A 20,383-nucleotide genomic window follows, 5' to 3' on the forward strand; every position below is an offset into this window, starting at 1 on the left:
TCTATAAGGACATGCATGATTTCATAAGTAAACTTCCTTCTAAAGAGGACTTTCAATGCCTCATACGTGAGGTTAAAGCAACTTGCAGGTCAGAAATAGCTGAAGTGAGGAGAGATTTGCAGCAATTGTCTAGCAGAATTGAATCCCTGGAGGAAGAGCATGACATCACCAGATCCCATGTATCAGAATTACACAAACTGGCAACATCGCAACAAAAAATAATGGAGGATATGCAGTCTCACATAGAGGATCTCGACAACAGAGGACGCCGTTGCAATGTCCGTGTGAGGGGGGTCCCAGAGTCAGATGGGCCCGAGGACACAAACTCCATACTACAATCCATCTTTAATGAAGTGTTGGACGCTCCCCCTTCTAACATCATCAAGCTGGACAGGGCACACAGGGCTTTACAGCCGAAGAATTTATCCACCCAACCCCGGGACATCATTTGTTGCATTCACGACTTCTCCACCAAAGAACTGATCATGGCTAAGGCTAGAATGAGGCGCACGGCACCTGTGTTCAATGGCAAGGAAATCCAGCTTTTCCCGGATCTTTCTCGCATCACACTCCAGAAAAGGCGGCACCTCAAACCCCTTCTCACGAGCCTGAAGGAGCACCAGGTTCCATACCGCTGGGGTTACCCGTTTGCACTAACAGCGCGCAGAGGGGGTAAATCGGCGACCCTTCGCACTCCAGCAGATACCACTCTGTTCTGTGAAGCACTGGACATTCCAGCGGTCTGTATCCCAGATTGGGACTTGCAAAGGTTGGAAGGGCCGCCCCCTCCCGTGTGGTCCAAGGTGAGGGGTGGAGGGCGTGGGGCTTTGGGGGGGAGAGGAGGTAGGGGCCGCGGGTCGCCCCCCTCCCCGGCTCACCGTTGAGGACACTTCTTAACCTGGTTGGTGCCTATTTCTTATACCCTCTGAGTTCCAGTGGCTGAGCATGCTTTGTGATACTGTGACTCTCTCTACAGCAAGCCTCTGACTGTCCATTGTGTCATCTGCGGCCCTCTGGGTCTGTTGAGCTGCATAAGGGGGGGGCTGTAGCCACAATGATGCCGTGGGTGGTAGGGGGGTTGGCGGGAGCCCGGTCCCCTTACTTGGAGTTAGTGGTTGAGGTTTTTTGTTTTGTTTTTTTTTTCCCTTGTTTCCTTTTGGCACGGGCCCGTGCCCACTGGACTGACCCCCGTGGGAGGGCTACTGGGGAGTGAGGTGGGTGGCTCTCTTAGCTCAGACGGGTTGGGGAACCTCCCTCTAGGTCTCTCCCTTCCGGGTTGACCCCCCGGGAATCTATGCCTAAGGTTTATGCATTTTGGTTAATGTTCTTAATTCATGTTCATTTCTATGTTTGTCCTTGTCTTCCCCCCTCCCCGATGTTTTTTCCTTATGTGTCCTTTCAGGTACCACCCCTTCTAGAGTCCCTGGGAGCTGCGGCCCTTTGTCGTATGGACCATCTCCTCTGGCCGGCTTCACAGGGGAAGTCATGCCCCCGACGGTATAGGTGTGCCATTAGCTTTTTCTTACTTCTAAGTTTTAGATATGACCCGTATTATCTCTCTTAACGTAAAAGGTCTGAATTCACCCCGTAAGAGGAAATTGCTGCTACAGGAACTGAAAACATCAGGTGCAGACATAGCCTTTATCCAAGAAACACATTTTGTGGAATCAAACACTTTCAAATTTGCGTCCCACCGCTTTCCCATCCATTACTCGGCTTACTCGGGCTCCAAGAGGGGGGGAGTTGCTATTTTAATATCCTCCAGTTGTCCTCTACAAATTACGGGTTCTCACTGCGATCCAGAGGGTAGATATGTGATTCTGGAGGGCCAACTGGGGGGATCCCCGCACATAATGGCCAACATTTATGCACCTAATGAAGGGCAGATACGCTTTTTTAAGAAAATACTCGATCTGATAGGCGGACTGGCACCGGCCTCTACGGTGTTGGGGGGAGACTTTAACATCCCTTTTTCGGAGGTGGCCGACAGACTCTCTGTGGGTGGACACCCTCCATCGGGTGCTTTGAAAAATTTGTCCCGGGACTTTCGTAGGCTCATTAGATCAGGGGCTTTATACGACGCTTGGAGGGTGGACCACCCGGGAGAGAAGGCCTTTTCCTTCTACTCGCATCCGCATCAGACGCACACCAGAATAGACTATTTTTTCATTGACTCACAGCTGCTGGGGCGTCTTGAGAGGGTGGAAATGGGATCCATTACGTGGTCAGACCATTCCCCACTCATAATGGACTTCAAGAAAGATGGTCCTCGACCTAGGCCTCAGCATTGGCGCCTTAATGAATCTCTGATCAAAAATCCCGACACTAGGGCCTTTTTAAATAAGCAACTGGTCGAATTCTTTCAGTTGAACACGGGCACGGTCACGTCGCCGGCAACACTCTGGGAAGCTCACAAGGCAGTGATGAGGGGACTATGCATTAGAGAGGGCGCCAGGGCTAAAAAGAATGCCACAAGCCAGCGGGACTCTATAACGGCCCATCTTAAGCTACAGGAGGGGAGACTGGCGGCTGCCCCATCACTGACTATTCTTAGGAGAGTCATCAGCCTTAGGGAAAAGTTGAGAGACTTGGCAATTGGCAGAGCAGAAAAATTGCTAACCTTTTCCAAACAAAGATACTATGAAAGGAGTAATAAGGCTCATACCTTACTCGCCAGGCAGCTTAAGGAGCGCGCTACATCCTCATGCCCTCAGGCTCTGCGCGACGAAAAGGGCACTATCCACTATCACCCCGCTTCAATAGCTGACATTTTTTTCAATTACTACAACAAGCTTTATAACCTTCCGGTTCCCCCGGGCATGGCTTCGCGCGGGGCTGGGGCACTTGGGGACTATTTTTCGGCCCTTGAGCTCCCTTCACTGCCTTGCGGAGCAGCCGCGGCTTTGAATGAAGAGATTACTACAGAGGAACTGGAGCAAGTTCTGGAAGCCCTGCCTGGCGGGAAGTCACCGGGCCCGGACGGCTTTACTTATTTTTATTACAAGGTGTTTGCGGCGGAGCTCCTCCCACACATGGCCGCCTTGTTTAACTCTTTCCTTCAAGGTGACCCTATCCCTCCATCCATGCTACACTCCCATTTAATCCTCCTGCCCAAGCCACCCAGGGACCCATTGGACTGTGCTAATTATAGACCAATAGCCCTTTTGAACTCCGATTTGAAGATGTTCACCAAGCTCTTGGCGGCCAGGCTTAATCGATGGTTGCCCCAACTCGTGTATAAAGACCAGGTGGGTTTTGTCCCTTGCCGTCAGGGGGGGGACAACACCAGGAAGGTCATAGACCTGGTGGATGTGGCAAATCGGACGAAGCAACAGGCGTTGGTGTTGAGTCTAGATGCAGAGAAGGCTTTTGACCGCCTTGCGTGGCCTTTTCTCTTCAAGACAATGGAGGTCTTTGGGATCTCGGGTGGCTTTATGCGGGCCTTGAAGTCCCTGTATAGCGCTCCTACGGCCTCTATCAAACTCCCCCTCCACATCTCTAAGCCTTTTCTCATCTCCAATGGCACCAGGCAGGGGTGCCCCCTGTCCCCCCTCCTTTTTGCACTATGCATAGAGCCCCTCGCGGCCTCGGTCAGGAGCAACCCAGACATCTCGGGGGTCCTGGTCAGGAATAAACCGTTTAAAATCTCACTTTTTGCCGACGATGTGCTCATTACACTTACTAACATCCATGTGTCCCTTCCAATTTTAATGTGCACCTTGGGTAGGTACGGGAGCCTTTCGGGGTATAAGATCAACTCTAGCAAAACGGAGGCAATGCCCTTGAATCTCGACCCGGTGGCCCTGGATTACCTGCGTTTGAATTTTAAGTTTCGTTGGAAGACAGATGCGGTTAAGTACCTGGGGGTTAACCTCACATCTACTTATGATTCCCTCTATAACCTTAACTTCCCCCCCCTTTTCCGAGAGCTGAGAACTCTTTTGAGCAAGTGGTTGCCCCTCCCTCTTTCGTGGATCGGGCGCATTGCGGCGGTTAAAATGAGCTTGCTCCCAAAATTATTATATTTCTTTGAAACCCTCCCAGTTAAGGTACCAATAAAGGAGCTGAAGTCCCTTCAGGCGGCTATCCTTAGATTTATTTGGTGTAACAAACGTCATAGGGTGGCCAGGGAGGTGTTGATGGCTCGGAGAAACAGGGGGGGGCTTTCTGTCCCGGACATCCTAAAATACTATTGGGCGGCCCATCTTAGGAGGATCCCCTGTTGGGTGTCCCTTTGGGCATACAACAGGTGGACTGAGATTGAAAAACTTTGGCTGGCGCCTATACATCCAAACGCGCTCCTGTGGCCCCCGGCCCAGTGTGATTCGCCCCCCCCTCTTCTTGGACCGATGCAGTTCACTAGGGACCTCTGGGCATTTTGCATTAGAAGATTTCCTTTGGCATCCCCATGCTCCCCTCTGGTGTCCTTCATATACCAACCCTTGCTCCCAAGCAGTCTGGAGTCGGACATGGTGCACCCCTGGCTCAAGGCAGGTCTATTCAGATTTGCAGACATTATAGATGGAAGTACAATGCAGATCCATTCCTTTGAGTACCTTAGAGATAAATTCTCTCTCTCTAATCGAGAGTTTTTCCAATATCTGCAGATCAGAGACTTGGCTGGCTCCTTGTTTGGCAGGGCAGGGGCCTCGATTCCCACAGATTTTGAGAAAATTTGCAGAAGGGGCACTGATACTAAGGGGCTGATTTCGGAAATTTACATTTTGCTTTCTGATTCACGGGAGGGGCCCGAGGGGTCTTTTCCATACATGCGGAAATGGGAGTCTCTATTGGGAAGGCGGATACTTCCTCAGGAATGGGCAGCAATCTGGGGAAACGCCGCCAAGACGTCAATATGCACACTATATAAGGAAAATATCTATAAAATTTTGCTATTTTGGTACCACACTCCAGATTTCCTTCATGGCATAGACCCCTCCATACCGGCTTGTTGCTGGAGATGCGGGGGAGGCAGGGGCACCATTCTGCACATATTCTGGTCCTGTCCAGGGATAGTCCCCTTCTGGGAGCGGGTTAGAGGGTTGATCCATAAAGTACTATATATAGAGGTTGATCTTGATCCCCTGATCTATGTTCTGGGTCTTGGGAATGGGGGATTGGGAAAAACGGCCTCTAAGCTTTTGTCCCACATCCTTACGGCGGCCAGATGCTTAATTGCAAAGAATTGGAGGCAGCCAGGGACACCCTCACTCCAGAGCCTCAAGTATAGATTACTGGACGTTAGACGCATGGAACATCTCACGGCACTATTGCATGACACAGTTGACCGCTTCCAGGCCGTGTGGGCACCATGGGACTACTTTGCGGGACAGGAGGATCTGTGAGACTGAGGCCTATGGGTCCTATGGAAGGAGCATGGACTCTTGAAACCCTTCCCTCTTCCCTCTTATTTCTCCTCTCCCCTCCTAACCCTCCTCACCTGTCCTGTCATTGTTTGTCTAGGTTCGATAAGAATTGTGAATTTTATGTTTTATTTTATGTATGAAAAACGTAAATTGAAAATCTCAATAAAAATTCAAAGTTTAAAAAAAAAAAAAAACAATTTGTACTGCCTAAAATATACATGCTATATGGGGACAAAAAGATTGTTTTCATGATCGTGCTGTCCCCATACAATTTGTTTCGGCGAATGTGCATGGGTGCCGATCATCTTGTACGGTATATAACTTATCAGCACTCTTTTATGAGCAGACATCACCTCTCCTGTTGCCAGGATACAATCGGTCAATGCCTCTAAATTTCAAAAGATGAGATTGGCCCGGATGACAGTCAAGAAAGTGTCTGGCCAAGGGTTTCAGTTTGTCAATGTTCAAAAATTGGTCATTGGGAATTTTTCAGCTGCCCTTATGTCTCTAATATGCTCCAAAATGCGGACGCGAAATTCACGCGTAGTCATGCCCTTGTATTGTAGGTTGCATGGACATCTTGCCAAATACATAACATGTGTTGTTCTGCAGGTGATAAAATGCAGTATTTTGAAATTGCGCATATTGTTTGAATCAGCAAAGGTGTCCACCTTAGAGACATAAGGGCAAGCTGTACAACTCCCACATGTCCACGATCCCCATTTTGGGCCTTTTGAACCAAAAAGAAAATTTGATGAGGAAGTCACATGATGGCTATGTACCAGTAAGTCCTGTAAAGTTTACCTCGTTTGGCAACAAAAAAAGGTCTATCAGTAATGATGCCAGTCAAAGTAGAGTCCTCTTGAAAAATAGGCCAGAATTTTGTAATCACACCAGTAAGTTCCTTCCATCTTGATTGATAGTTAGAGATAAATTGTGTGACGTCTTCAGATTTTTTCTTCTCCTTGGGATACAAAAATGTATGTCTTCCAACAGCTTTGGACGTACAGTAGGCATGATCAATATACTCTGCCCGGTATTCTCTTTGGGAGAATTTCATTTTTAGATCTTTGGCTTGATCCTCAAAGTCGTCATCTCTATCACAAATCCTCCTAGCCCGAATGAATTGTCTCTTAGGGACTGCTCGAATGACATGCGGTGGATGGGCCGACCAGGCATGGAGGAAGGAATTGACACGGGTATCCTTACAAAAAATGTTGGTGTGAATACAACCTTCTGCATCGGCTGTGATATGTAGGTCAAGAAAATCAATAGTTGTTTGGCTGATGTGGGAAGATAGTTTGATGTTCCATGTATTTATATTTAGATGTTGAAGAAATCGTTCCAGAAGAGATTTGGTGCCCTGCCAAATAAATAGCACATCATCAATAAATCTGACCCACAAAATCACAGACGCACAGAAGTCATCACAGTTCTGTACGAACTCACGTTCCCATGAGCCTAAAAAAAGGTTGGCGTAGGATGGGGCACAGGCCGCGCCCATCGCCACGCCCCTTTTTTGTGCAAAAAAAATCCCCCCTGTCTTTAAGAACGAAATAGTTATGTGATAGGACGAATTCCATAAGTGTCATAAGGAATTCAACCATATCCGAATCAAGATCCCGACCTGACAGGAAAAAAAACCTTAGTGCTGTTAGACCTAAAATATGGCTAATGCAAGTGTATAAAGACTCGACATCACATGTAACTAAATACATGTTCGAGTCCATATGGATGCCTTCCAATTTCTGGAGAACCTCGGTGGAGTCACGAACGTAAGAGGGCAATTCAGTGACAATCGGTTTGAGGAAGTGGTCAAGAAGTCTGGATATGGGCTCAGAGAGGCTACCATTTCCAGACACAATTGGTCTTCTGGGGGGATTATGCAAATCCTTATGTACCTTAGGTAACAAATACAGTGTAGGCACTGATGGATTTTTAATCTTCAGACCTTTCCAGGTTTTTTTGGGGATTAGACCCCTTTCACGAGCCCGATCTAATAAAGTGCTCAATTCCTGTTGGAACAATAATGTTGGATCTTTGGGAAGTCTCTCATAGCATAAGGATTCCCGCTGACCCCTCCACCTCACTCCCTGACGAAGCGGTTGCGAAACGGTCGTTGGAGTGGTGTGAGGGGTTGGTAAGTATCTTCGGGTATGGCCTTTCTTTAATGTGTATGGTGAACCTTCTCTGTCTGCATCATTTACCATCATATGTTTTGGCTGTTTGGACTATACAGGCAGCAATTCTCCTTGGTCTTTGTATCCTTCCTCTTTTTTAAACAATAATCTTGGCAAACAGTTTCTATGTCAGTGCTTTTGTATGTATATTCATATATATTTAAATATATTGTGTTTTGCTATATGGGCAAAACTATTTGATACCTTTTGGGAGGATTCTATAATGACCTATATAGAACGGAGTTATCTCTACTAGGTGTTGTGTCTGCACCTGCCTATTTTGACCAAATCAATTCTTGATTCAGCCTGTTTTTGACCTACATATATACATTTTTTGTGGCCACCCTGTATATTTTGTATCATGTCTTACCTTCCTCCTCTCTTTTTTCATATTTTGTCATGTATGTTTTTAAATTTTGTGTATGTTTTTTTAACTAATAAAAAATAATAAAAATGTATATGATCTTTATGGCTTTTGAATATCTTTGTTTGGCTTACATGTATAATTAAACCTGCAGTTTGAAGCAATTCTTATTGTGGTTTATACATGTTAAGCATATGGAGAAAAAAAACTGAAAAAATGCCATTCTACCATTTAAAAATCATACGTATGCGCAAAGACGATAAAGTAAATTGGCAACAGCATTTCAGCCATAGGGAAAGACGTCATATATACAGTATATTACAAAAAAAAAATGTTGCTTTCTTAGATGAGGGCCTTCCAAATAGATTCACTCATTCATCAATTTTTATTATCAAATGCAATAAGTGCTGTGATTAATCATATCTCATGCAATTCTGAACTAATGAAAGTTCTAGTCATATTATCCTGCCCTTGTAATATATATGTATATGTTATTTTATTTTTTAGTGGTGGCCGAAATCTCACTTTATCTGGTAGAAATTTGGGTTTCATCGAATATATCATAATTTCAAGAGACGTGCATCAACAAAACGTAAAGATCATGTATTTAATTTTTAGAAATGTTTAAAGATCGTGTTTAAAGACTCTTTGTCAGGAAGTTTTCATATTCTGATATGGTTATAAATTGGTTTTATAACATTGCCTGAACAAAAATCTGGCCATAGGTATAATGCTTATCCTTCCTAATAATTATATCATTGTGTTAATGATTTTTATTATGTCTATTGTACTAAAAATGATTGGTTCAAACAGAATAACCATGGGCCTCCCCAGCCCAAAAATACCAGACCTCAGCTGTCAGCTTCACCTCGTCTGGTGATCCAATTTTTTAAATTATTTATTTAGTTTATAAATAATTTTAAACAACAGCTTGGGATGACCCCTGTTTTGGATCAACAGCCAAGGAGGGATCCCATGTCTTTTTTTTTAATTTATTGAATTTGTGGCCCAAGATAAAGCAAAACACCCTTTAGTGCCACATGAAAGGCACTATAGGGGTGCAAGCATGTAATATGTAGGGGACTGAGAAATATATATGTGTTTCTCATGTATCTATCTATCTATTTATCTTTCTATCTTTCCTACCCATCTTTCTAGCTATCTAGCTTTTGACAGTATGTAAAACTCCATGTCCATGTGCTGTCTGTGTGCCACGCGCTTTTCTCACACCCATTGACTTGTATTGGCGAGATACGCAGCCACTCATAGCATGCTGCAATTTGCCCTGTACGTCGAATTTTGCAGAGGGAAAACTAGCAGATGTGCTCTGCTCTATTATTTAACATTGGTGCGAGGGCAATGCAATTTTTGTTATCGCACTGCACTCGCAGATTTTATACGCAGATGTGACTGAACCCTTAATTGAATTTTTTGGGAAAAGAGCAGCCACTGAAAAATGGCAATTCTGGTATTGCAATGTATTTTTTCTTTTGGTATTAATCGTGTGCTTAAAATTATTTTTGTACTTTAATAGACTAGCCTTTGTTGGACATGATGATAGGATTTTTTTGCAATTTTTTTACTTTTTACTTGAAAAGGATGTTGATTTCAACTTTATTTTTTATGTTTACTTTATATGTTAGTCCTCCTATGAGACCCTACAATTTTTATTGCCACTTATACGACATGTTAAAGAGGTTGGCCACTACTTTGCCGCAGGAACGACAAACAACATCGTACCTGCAGCAGCAACGATATTTTGAAAAGAAGCGACGTGTCAACGAGCAACGATTTTTCACGTTTTTTCACTCATTGATCGTCACACGCTGCGATGTCGCTAACTCCGCCGGATGTGTGTCACTAACGATGTGACCCCGACAATATATCGTTAGCGATGTCGCAACGTGTAAAGCACCCTTTAGAATAGGTCATCAATGTCTGATTCGCTGGGGTCCAACACCCAGCACCCTCGCCGATAAGCTGCTTTGTGTATTGGCAGCAGCAGCGGGCAGCTAGCTGTAAATGCTCAGTTCCAGAACTGCCCCATCTTCTGATAGCGGCCGTGGCTGGGTACTGCACATCCAACAAGACTCATATATGTGATAACAACTAGGGAATAACAAAATACATGCACATAGACTATCCCTATAAAATTTAATTACTTTATTAAATCACTTAAAACCACACCGTGATTACTAAAAGTGCACAGGATAGATTGCTAGCCCTCAATAGCTGCACCTATCTGTGCACTACCTAACAGCGGGGGTTGGCACCCTAAAAATGCGATGTGGCGCCCCCACTCCGCAACGACTTTCCCTGCTGCCCCTGAAGTCCCTGCCGGAAAAAGGTGCAGTGCCTAAGATAAGTGCAACAAATAAATCTCATTGAATAGGGAGTTTTTTCCTTGGACACCAGCACTATTTGGGTCTGCAGTGTGCTATTTATCATCAGGATCCCCTCTTTGAATCAGCCATCAGGCTACAGAGGGTTTTTCTGAACCACCATTGTAGTTTACTATTGGCCTCCTGAGGAACCCACTTCTGGGAGAAACGCGTTGAGGCTTGAAATTACTATTTTATTCATATCAATGAGATAAGTTTTTGAATTTTCCTCCCTACTGTCCACCTGCCACACCAATTTATTTGTTGCACTTATCTTAGGCACTGCACCTTTTTCCGGCAGGGACTTCAGGGGCACCAGGGAAAGTCGTCGCGGAGTGGGGGCGCCACATCGCATTTTTAGGGTACCAACCCCCGCTGTTAGGCAGTGCACAGATAGGTGCAGCTATTGAGGGCTAGCAATCTATCCTGTGCACTTTTAGTAATCACGGTGTGGTTTTAAGTGATTTAATAAAGTAATTAAATTTTATAGGGATAGTCTATGTGCATGTACTGCACATCCACCTCCTATTCAAATCAATAGAAGGTGGATGTGCAGTATCACAGCTGCAGCCATTATCAATTGATTGGGCAGCTCCGGAAGTGAGCATTTCCACCCACCTACTGCTGCCGCCGCCGACACTGACAACAGCTGATTGGTGGGGGTGCAGAATGTTGGACCCTGGCCAATTAGACATTGATGACCTATTCTAAGGATAGGCCACCAATGTTAAAATAGTGGACAACCTCTTTAATACCATAATATTGCAGTACATAGTGTAATTGACATTATACTGTATGAAACATGGGCTGAACTATAAAAGATCTAAGATGGCAGCAATGGGTGCCATCAGCAGGCTACCTTGCTAATCCATTGGCTCCACTTGATTGTGTCTTTGATGGCATTGGGAACCAGTATACGACAGCAGCACTTTAATGGTTTGGGAGCAAGCTCAAGTTGCTACTCTTAGGGGTACTTTGCATGCTGCGACATCGCTAGCCGATGCTAGCGATGCCGAGCGCGATAGTACCCGCCCCTGTCGCACATGCGATATCTTGTGATAGCTGCCGTAGCGAACATTATCGCTACGGCAGCCTCACATGCACTTATCTGCCCTGTGACGTCGCTCTGGCCGGCGACCCGCCTCCTTCCTAAGGAGGCGGGTCATGTGGCGTCACATCGACGTCACACGGCAGGCGGCCAATAGAAGCAGAGGAGCGGAGATGAGTGGGACGTAAACCTCCTGTCCACCTCCTTCCTTCCGCATATCCGGTGGAGGCAGGTAAGGAGATGTTCCTCGCTCCTGCGGCTTCACACACAGCGATGTGTGCTGCCACAGGAACGAGGAGCAACATCGTATCTTCTATTGTTGCGATATTATGAAAATGTCCGACGCTACACAGATCACCGATTTACGACGCTTTTGAGATCGTTTATCGGCATATCTAGGCTTTACACGTTGCGACGTCGTTACCAGAGCCGGATGTGCGTCACTTTCGATTTGACCCCGACTATATCGCAGTAGCGATGTTGCAACGTGCAAAGTATCCCTTACAGGCAGATGCTGGCAATGTAACATAGTACACCCTACATGTGACAATGTACATCACAAATTGTTAAGGGGTTTTATTAGGTTTTTGTTGCAAATTAGTTTTTTGAAAACTGATAATGTTTTTATTCCATTTTCTATATCAGTATCAAACCAAGCAAAACCGGAGATCTTTACACTGATCTCAACATCCTGTTCTGTAGAAATAGTCTCATTATCATTACTTGAAGGATAAGATTGTCAAATGACTTCTCTATATGACCGGAAATAACAGGATCCACCATTCACAACAGTGTCTAAAGATATGTAGAATAAACAAAAAAACATTATGAAGTAAGGAAACAAATGAAACAAAAAATAATACAACAAAATAATATATATATATATATATATATATATATATATATATATATATATATATATAATGTGTATAAAGCCTTGATTTAAACAATGTCATTCTCTGATGGTACATTCACAACATATACAACAGTCATATTGGGATTATTTTTATCTTTTTATTTATTTCTGTTATAAACAAACAAGTAACAGATATTAGGGAAAGTGCATGTAATTTAGTCTTATCAGAGATCATAAACTCAAGTATGTTCAGTAATGAGATAACATAACATTGTAAGACGCTCTGTTGTATTTGTCTAAAATTGACAGCATGAGATTGAAAATCTGTGAACACTATGATTTTCCATATTTCTGCATACATTTTATCTAGCACTACATCAGATCTTCACACATATCTTTAAAGTACACGATACACAAACAAAAGGCTACAGCAGCACTATAAGCGCTAAAATATATGCAAGCATCTAATATATGACAATTAGGCTATGTGCCCACGGGAGTTTGTACCAGCAATAACGTGCGGCTGAGGGACATCCGCAGCATATTCCACAGCCGCACATACCGCAGCATGGACACAGCACTCCCTATGTCCCATAGGATAACATGGGGAGTGTCTGTACTTGCTAAAACCTGCGGATTTATCTAGAAAATCCAGATAAATCCGCAGGTTTTCAACAGCAAAATCCGCGGGTACAGAGTCCCTTGGGCACATAGCCTTAAACTGTATTTGTGGCGCTCTGCAAAGTCCGGCATCACAAATATCTGTGAACTCTGATAGTGTGAGGAGCCAGCTTTTCAGCCATTTTTTTTACACACAAATTTGTTTTTTGGCTGAATTTAAAACTGCAATATGTCAATGACAAAATGCATGCGTTTCCCCAGCAAAGTCTATGAGAAGACAGAAATTTCCATCCGCACGTTGCTTTTTTTAGGCCGCGATTTGCTTGTCCAATATTTGTCAAAATTGTTGCCTAAAAAAAAGCAGCATGTCAGTGTCGCGGGCGGGGAGGAGGGTGTCAGCACACCGCGCTCACCCCTTCTGCTCGGGTCCGGCAGCTGCTCCTGGTGGCTCGAGCCGTGGACCGGATCCCGGGGTGCCTCGAGCGACACTCCTCGCCCGTGAGTGAAAGGGGGTGTTTGTTGGGTGTGGGGATTGTTATAGTTCGTGACGCCACCCACGGTTGTGGTGATTGCACCACCGCTGCTCAGTGTGGGGGTCCCGGGGATGGTGATGCGGAGCAGCCAGGTGTTGTGTTGCCCCTCCGTGGGTAGGGGTTGGTGATCCCGGGGCCCGGTGATGAGATGTGAAGTGTAGGGCCTGGAGGGCGCAGGGACGCGGGGGCAGCGCTGTGCCTTGCGGCACTATGGTACTCACTCAGCCTGACACACGGACACAGTTTGTACGGTAAACCAACGGCTGGTAGGACGGTCCCACAGACGGCTGCACCTGCACTCCCGGTAGGTGACGGTGATGTCCCTCTTCCTTGCACCTGTGTTGACTGATGGTAGCGGTGGATTCCCTCCGGTTACCCGCTCCCCGACTGCAATCTGGGCCGGAGGAGCTCTACACTTTGCCCGCAGGCGCTGGCCCTGGGGAAACTTGTGCCTTGGCGGTGGCGGTGTCTCCCCGGTAATGGTCGGGCTGTTGCCGTCAATCGGGACTTGGTTGCTGGGGGATCTGCGTCCCCGTCACTGACGGATTTGGCAAATCTGGCGACTCCTAGCCTTGCCGGGGTCCGAGAGGCCCCTGCCCTGGTGCTGACTGTCCTTCGGAACACTGCTCCAGACCACCGGGCACACAGCCAACGGGGTCCTTCCAGGAACTTCCGAACTGTCCCACTCCGGACAGTCACCGCCGTTGCTGACCTTGCTGTTCTGGCCCTACACAAAGCTGGGCTCTCAGGCTTTCTTTCTCTTCTGTCACTTCGCTTGCTTTTCTCCTTTACACTTCTCTACTTTCACCACTTTCACTTAACTCCTAAACTGAACTCTCCTCTTTACTCTTGCCCTGCCTGGGCTCGACTTCACTCCTTCCACTTCCTCCTCCCTGACAGAACTGCCTGGTCTCTTCCTGCCTCCAGAGTTGTGAGCTCCTTGGTGGGCGGAGCCAACCGCCTGGCCCACCCCCTGGTGTGCATCAACCGACTCCTGGAGCAAGGCAACAAGGATTTCTGGTTAGCAGATGTGCCTACCTGGAGTGTGGGGTGTGGTGGTGTGTGACCTGTGCCCCCTGGCTTGCCCAGGGCGACACATTCCCCCTTAGCAAAATGCAGACCGTCCGCGGGCTGCCGTCCTACACCGGTTTTATTTTTCTGTAAAAGGGGATAACAAGGGTTAATCAAACATCAATAACATTTTTAATCAAAAACTCTTCCCAAGACGGGAGGCACATTTACTTTAACGATGCAATGGTATACGGTCACGGTTTCCGCTCTCTCCCACCCAAGCAACCTGGCCCTGATGCTGCCCCTAAAGCCCAGGCAGCACCCCTTGACCCACAGTCCAGCACAAGTTACCCGAGCGGGATCTGTCCTTCCCCTCCAGAGGGTGGCTACCGGTTCCTTTGGTGGCTGGGCCCCAGCCTGCTCTGCTCAGGGCCCTCCCTCCAACGTGCCTCTCCGGAGGCGGTATAGCGGAAACGGTAACGGTACCCAACATATTTACAAGCCACTTAACGTTTGTGGTGCCCTGCTAGTTCACGGGCTTGTCCATGGATAGTTCCCATGCAAAATAAACTTTAAACGGTCCCCACGGGGACAACGGTGCCGGCTCCAGCCGGTTGCAAATCAACAAAGCAAATCAGGTGAAGTACTCGGTATAATCATTTTCTTCTTATCATTTCAAACTTTCAAACTTTTTCAAACAAACAGCAACACTCTGTGATGGTCCCAACGGGGACGGTGCAACGGGCATCCGCTGCCCTACTCCGGCTCCTCTGCTAAGGCGAACCCATCCTCTGCCACCAGCACACCAAACAGGCACTGACATGCCTGCTGTGACAGGGGTACCCGGTACCCATTTCCACCGGTACGCGGGGTATGATAAACCACAGGGTCCCCCACATAGCGGGAGCGCTCAATTGCTCCTTCAGCCGCAACAGCGGACCTGGAGCTGGGGCAGGAGTCGTCATCTCTTAGTCCTGCGTCAGGCGGGTTGCCGCCAGCTGCCGCAGCCTCCTGGCCCCCAGTATCCAACACCTCAGACCCTTCTACGGTAGCACGGGGCAGCAGATTAGGCGAGCTTACACGGAGGCGCTCCATAGATAACGGTAAGGATGATGTATAAGCCGAAACTAGGCCGGGCCCCTCAGCCGCATCGGCCGGTCCAGGTAGGACATAGGGACGTGGGTCACCAGTCGGTTCTGCTACATCCATTTCCCCTCCGTACCTCGGGGCAGTTGTAATCAGCTCCTCCACCTCGTTGGTCCACTGCTCCAGCATCCGGAAGATCTGATCCTGCTGACGCTGGTGGAATTGTATTACCCGGGCCTTCATCCAGGCCACGGTCCCGGGCTCAGGGTCTGGCACAGTCTCTATTGGGACGTCTGGCACCACGCTGTTAAGGGGCCGCGGTTCTAGCGGTTCCCCTTGGGGCACTTCAGGGCCGTCCTGGACGTCTGCAGCCGGCTGATCCGCCGGAGCGGCTGGGCAGGGTATCGCTACCGATTGGGCAGGTAGCGGGCCTAATGGCGGGGCGGCAGCAACTATCACGGGTAGCGGGGAGAGAGGCAGGGTGAGCAGAAGCCGGCCGGGCCCCTCAGCTCCAACGGCCGATCCTTCAGGAATACAGGGGCGTGGGTCGCTTACCCGCTCCTCCAAATCCTCTTCCGCCTCGCGTCTCCACATAGCAGCCACCACGTCCGCCATGTCGGTCTCCCACTCCTCCAGGAGGAGTTGCATCTGGGCCTGCAGACGGTTACTCAGCGGGACGGTCCGGCCCCTCAACCACGTCGCCGTGCCGGGCGCAGGGACTTCCTCGTTGGGAGTTGGGTTGTACATCTTGGCAATCGTGCCTTCCAGGAACCCAATATCGCTGCAGAGTCCTGGCGTCCCTGCTTTTATAGCCGCAGCTACATGCGTCCAGCCGCCATCGCGTCCCCCTTAGCTCTTTTCGGCCCCTCCTCTCTCGGGGCGGAGTTTTGGCCTTCGCGCTTCTACTGCTCGAGAAGACGCTCGAGCGGGAACTTTTCGCGCCAAAGATGGCGGCTTCTGAAATTATTCTGCCGGATGCCTCCGGCGGTAACAAGGCGCACCTCTACCTGACGGCAGAGCGGTAAGATCCTGTTCGTACTCCTGAGGATTGGCCCGGGGCCCCAGGGGTTGCTCGTTTAACGGGCACTGTCGGTAATAATGGCCCGGCTTACGGCACTTGTAGCAGATTGGGGGTCTGCTCCGCGGGTTGTTAGCGCTTCTCCGCTGCATCCAGGGAACATCTTCGGGACTGTCAGCAAGCTGTATCTGCGCTGGAGGCTGAGATCTGGTCAGAGGTTGTAGCGCAGCAAGGATCTGGGCAAGGTCTCCGTCCAGGCGACGTACCTGGGCTGCCAGTTCTTCCACTGTACTGCTCGGGGCTGTAGGTATTGGTGAGGTTGGTATGGCAGAGGCCGCCACAACGGGAGCCGTTTCGACGGGCCACGGGGCGGTTTCCAGAACTTCTGCAGCTGGGGGCTGTAGTGCTTTAATGGCCCGCTCCTTTAACACAGCAAAGTCCACATCAGGGTGTTCCAGGGCCCACAGCCGGAGTTGTTTACGATCCTCAGGGGACCTCATCCCCTGCGCAAATTGCTCCACTAACATCTTGTTGCTATCCGCCTCACTAATAGAGCTCACCCGCTTCAGCGTGCGGAGGGCGGTCTGCAGACGTAGAGCATAGTCCCGAATGCTATCCCCAGCTCGTTGCCGGCACTGGTAAAACTGCATCCTCAGCTCCGCTTCAGTCCGGGTCTCGAAGGCAGTCTGTAGCTTCTCGAAGATGGTGGCTACAGAGAGCCGGTCCCCCTCGGCCCAGGTCTCCGCTTCCTGCTCCGCTGCACCGGTTAACTGGCCTAGCACTATCGCTGCACGTTGCTTATCATTCAGGGGGTACAGCTCTAGCAACGGGTTAAGCTTTTTCCGGAAGGCCTGTAGGGCATCCGGTTTCCCGTCATACCGCGGTAGCCAGGCAGCTCCGGGCGCATAGGGCAAGGAAAACGGCATGACCTGGGCAAGCGCGGGGGCCGCGGCACCTCCCGCCGGTGCGACCGGGACCTGGGCAGGCCCATTCCCATCCGCGGGTGCCGCTGCGGCTGCGACCACCGCTCCTCCAGCGGCTCCGTCGGGCGCAGACATCTTGTTTCCGTCCCCCTTAGCTCTTTCCGGCCCCTCCCCTCTCGGGGCGGGGTTTTGGCCTTCGCGCTTCTACTGCTCGAGAAGACGCTCGAGCGGGAACTTTTCGCGCCAAAGATGGCGGCTTCTGAAATTTTTCTGCCGGATACCTCCGGCGGTAACAAGGCGCACCTCTACCTGACGGCAGAGCGGTAAGATCCTGTTCGTGACGCCAAGTTGTCGCGGGCGGGGAGGAGGGTGTCAGCACACCGCGCTCACCCCTTCTGCTCGGGTCCGGCAGCTGCTCCTGGTGGCTCGAGCCGTGGGCCGGATCCCGGGGTGCCTCGAGCGACACTCCTCGCCCGTGAGTGAAAGGGGGTGTTTGTTGGGTGTGGGGATTGTTATAGTTCGTGACGCCACCCACGGTTGTGGTGATTGCACCACCGCTGCTCAGTGTGGGGGTCCCGGGGATGGTGATGCGGAGCAGCCAGGTGTTGTGTTGCCCCTCCGTGGGTAGGGGTTGGTGATCCCGGGGCCCGGTGATGAGATGTGAAGTGTAGGGCCTGGAGGGCGCAGGGACGCGGGGGCAGCGCTGTGCCTTGCGGCACTATGGTACTCACTCAGCCTGACACACGGACACAGTTTGTACGGTAAACCAACGGCTGGTAGGACGGTCCCACAGACGGCTGCACCTGCACTCCCGGTAGGTGACGGTGATGTCCCTCTTCCTTGCACCTGTGTTGACTGATGGTAGCGGTGGATTCCCTCCGGTTACCCGCTCCCCGACTGCAATCTGGGCCGGAGGAGCTCTACACTTTGCCCGCAGGCGCTGGCCCTGGGGAAACTTGTGCCTTGGCGGTGGCGGTGTCTCCCCGGTAATGGTCGGGCTGTTGCCGTCAATCGGGACTTGGTTGCTGGGGGATCTGCGTCCCCGTCACTGCCGGATTTGGCAAATCTGGCGACTCCTAGCCTTGCCGGGGTCCGAGAGGCCCCTGCCCTGGTGCTGACTGTCCTTCGGAACACAGCTCCAGACCACTGGGCACACAGCCAACGGGGTCCTTCCAGGAACTTCCGAACTGTCCCACTCCGGACAGTCACCGCCGTTGCTGACCTTGCTGTTCTGGCCCTACACAAAGCTGGGCTCTCAGGCTTTCTTTCTCTTCTGTCACTTCGCTTGCTTTTCTCCTTTACACTTCTCTACTTTCACCACTTTCACTTAACTCCTAAACTGAACTCTCCTCTTTACTCTTGCCCTGCCTGGGCTCGACTTCACTCCTTCCACTTCCTCCTCCCTGACAGAACTGCCTGGTCTCTTCCTGCCTCCAGAGTTGTGAGCTCCTTGGTGGGCGGAGCCAACCGCCTGGCCCACCCCCTGGTGTGCATCAACCGACTCCTGGAGCAAGGCAACAAGGATTTCTGGTTAGCAGATGTGCCTACCTGGAGTGTGGGGTGTGGTGGTGTGTGACCTGTGCCCCCTGGCTTGCCCAGGGCGACACATCAGCATTGCGTTTTGGTTGCATTTTCTATCCATTGAAATGAATGAGGTGTTGCAGGTCTCTCTCTGTCTCTCTCTCTGATCTCTCTCACCGATCTCTCTCTCTGATCTCTCTCTGATCTCTCTCTCTCACCGATCTTTCTCTCTGATCTCTCTCTCTCATCGATCTCTCTCTCTGATGTCTCTCTCTCACCAATCTCTCTCTCTGATATCTCTCTCTCACCGATCTCTCTCTCTGATATCTCTCTCTCACCGATCTCTCTCTCACCAATCTCTCTCTCTCACCGATCTCTCTATCTCTCTCACCGATTTCTCTCTCTCACACCGATCTCCCTCTCTCCTTCATACTTACCGATCACCGGCCCGGTGTCGCTTTCACACTGCGACCACGGACTCTCCTACTTCTGAAAATACTCATCTCATATTCACTGCTTCACCCGCCCATCGGCGCCTATGATTGGTTGCAGTCAGACAGCGCCCCCATGCTGAGTGACAGCTGTCTCTCTGCAACCAATCACAGCCGCTGGTGGGCGGGTCTATATCGTGCAGTAAAATAAATAAATAACTAATTTAAAAAAAACAGCTTGCGGTCCCCCCAATTTTGATATCAGCCAAGATAAAGCCACACGTCTGAAAACTGGTATTATCAGGATGGGGAGCCCCACGTTATGGGAAGCCCCCAGCCTAAAAATATCAGCCAGCAGCTGCTCGGAATTGCCGCATCTGTCGCGGGCGGGGAGGAGGGTGTCAGCACACCGCGCTCACCCCTTCTGCTCGGGTCCGGCAGCTGCTCAGTGGTGGCTCGAGTGGTGGGCCGGATCCCGGGGTTTCTCGAGCGACACTCCTCGCCCGTGAGTGAAAGGGGGTTGTTGGGTGTGGGGATTGTTATAGTTCGTGACGTCACCCACGGTTGTGGTGATTTCACCACCGCTGCTCAATATGGGGCTCCCGGGGATGGTGATGCGGAGCAGCCAGTTGTTGTGTTGCCCCTCCGTGGGTAGGGGTTGGTGATCCCGGGGCCCGGTGATGGAGAAGTAGGTGCGGGGCCTGGTGGGCGCAGGGACGCGGGGGCAGCGCTGTGCCTTGCGGCACTGTGGTACTCACTCAGCCTGAGACACGGACACAGTTTGTACGGTAAACCAAACGGCTGGTAGGACGGTCCCACAGACGGCTGCACCTGCACTCCCGGTAGGTGACGGTGATGTCCCTCTTCCTTGCACCTATGTTTGACTTGTGGTAGCGGTGGATTCCCTCCGGTTACCCGCTCCCCGACTGCAATCTGGGCCGGAGGAGCTCTACACTTTGCCCGCAGGCGCTGGCCCTGAGAAACTGGTGCCGTGGCGGTGGCGGTGTCTCTCCAATACGGGTTGGGCTGTTGCCTTCAATCGGG

General features: G+C 49.8%; 1 protein-coding gene across 3 annotated transcripts in view; it reads left to right on the forward strand.

Annotated features, from left to right (window-relative positions):
* Nucleotides 1–20,383, forward strand: part of PLXNC1 (plexin C1) — a 346,034-nt gene that overhangs the window by 152,140 nt on the left and 173,511 nt on the right. For all 3 annotated transcript variants that reach the window (XM_075344806.1, XM_075344807.1, XM_075344808.1), the window contains exon 12: nucleotides 8,418–8,502. In XM_075344806.1, coding sequence (XP_075200921.1) covers nucleotides 8,418–8,502 — 85 coding nt within the window. The remainder of the gene's footprint in view (nucleotides 1–8,417; nucleotides 8,503–20,383) is intronic.

The sequence above is a fragment of the Anomaloglossus baeobatrachus genome, chromosome 4 (assembly GCF_048569485.1).
Source record: "Anomaloglossus baeobatrachus isolate aAnoBae1 chromosome 4, aAnoBae1.hap1, whole genome shotgun sequence".
Lineage (NCBI taxonomy): Eukaryota > Metazoa > Chordata > Amphibia > Anura > Aromobatidae > Anomaloglossus > Anomaloglossus baeobatrachus.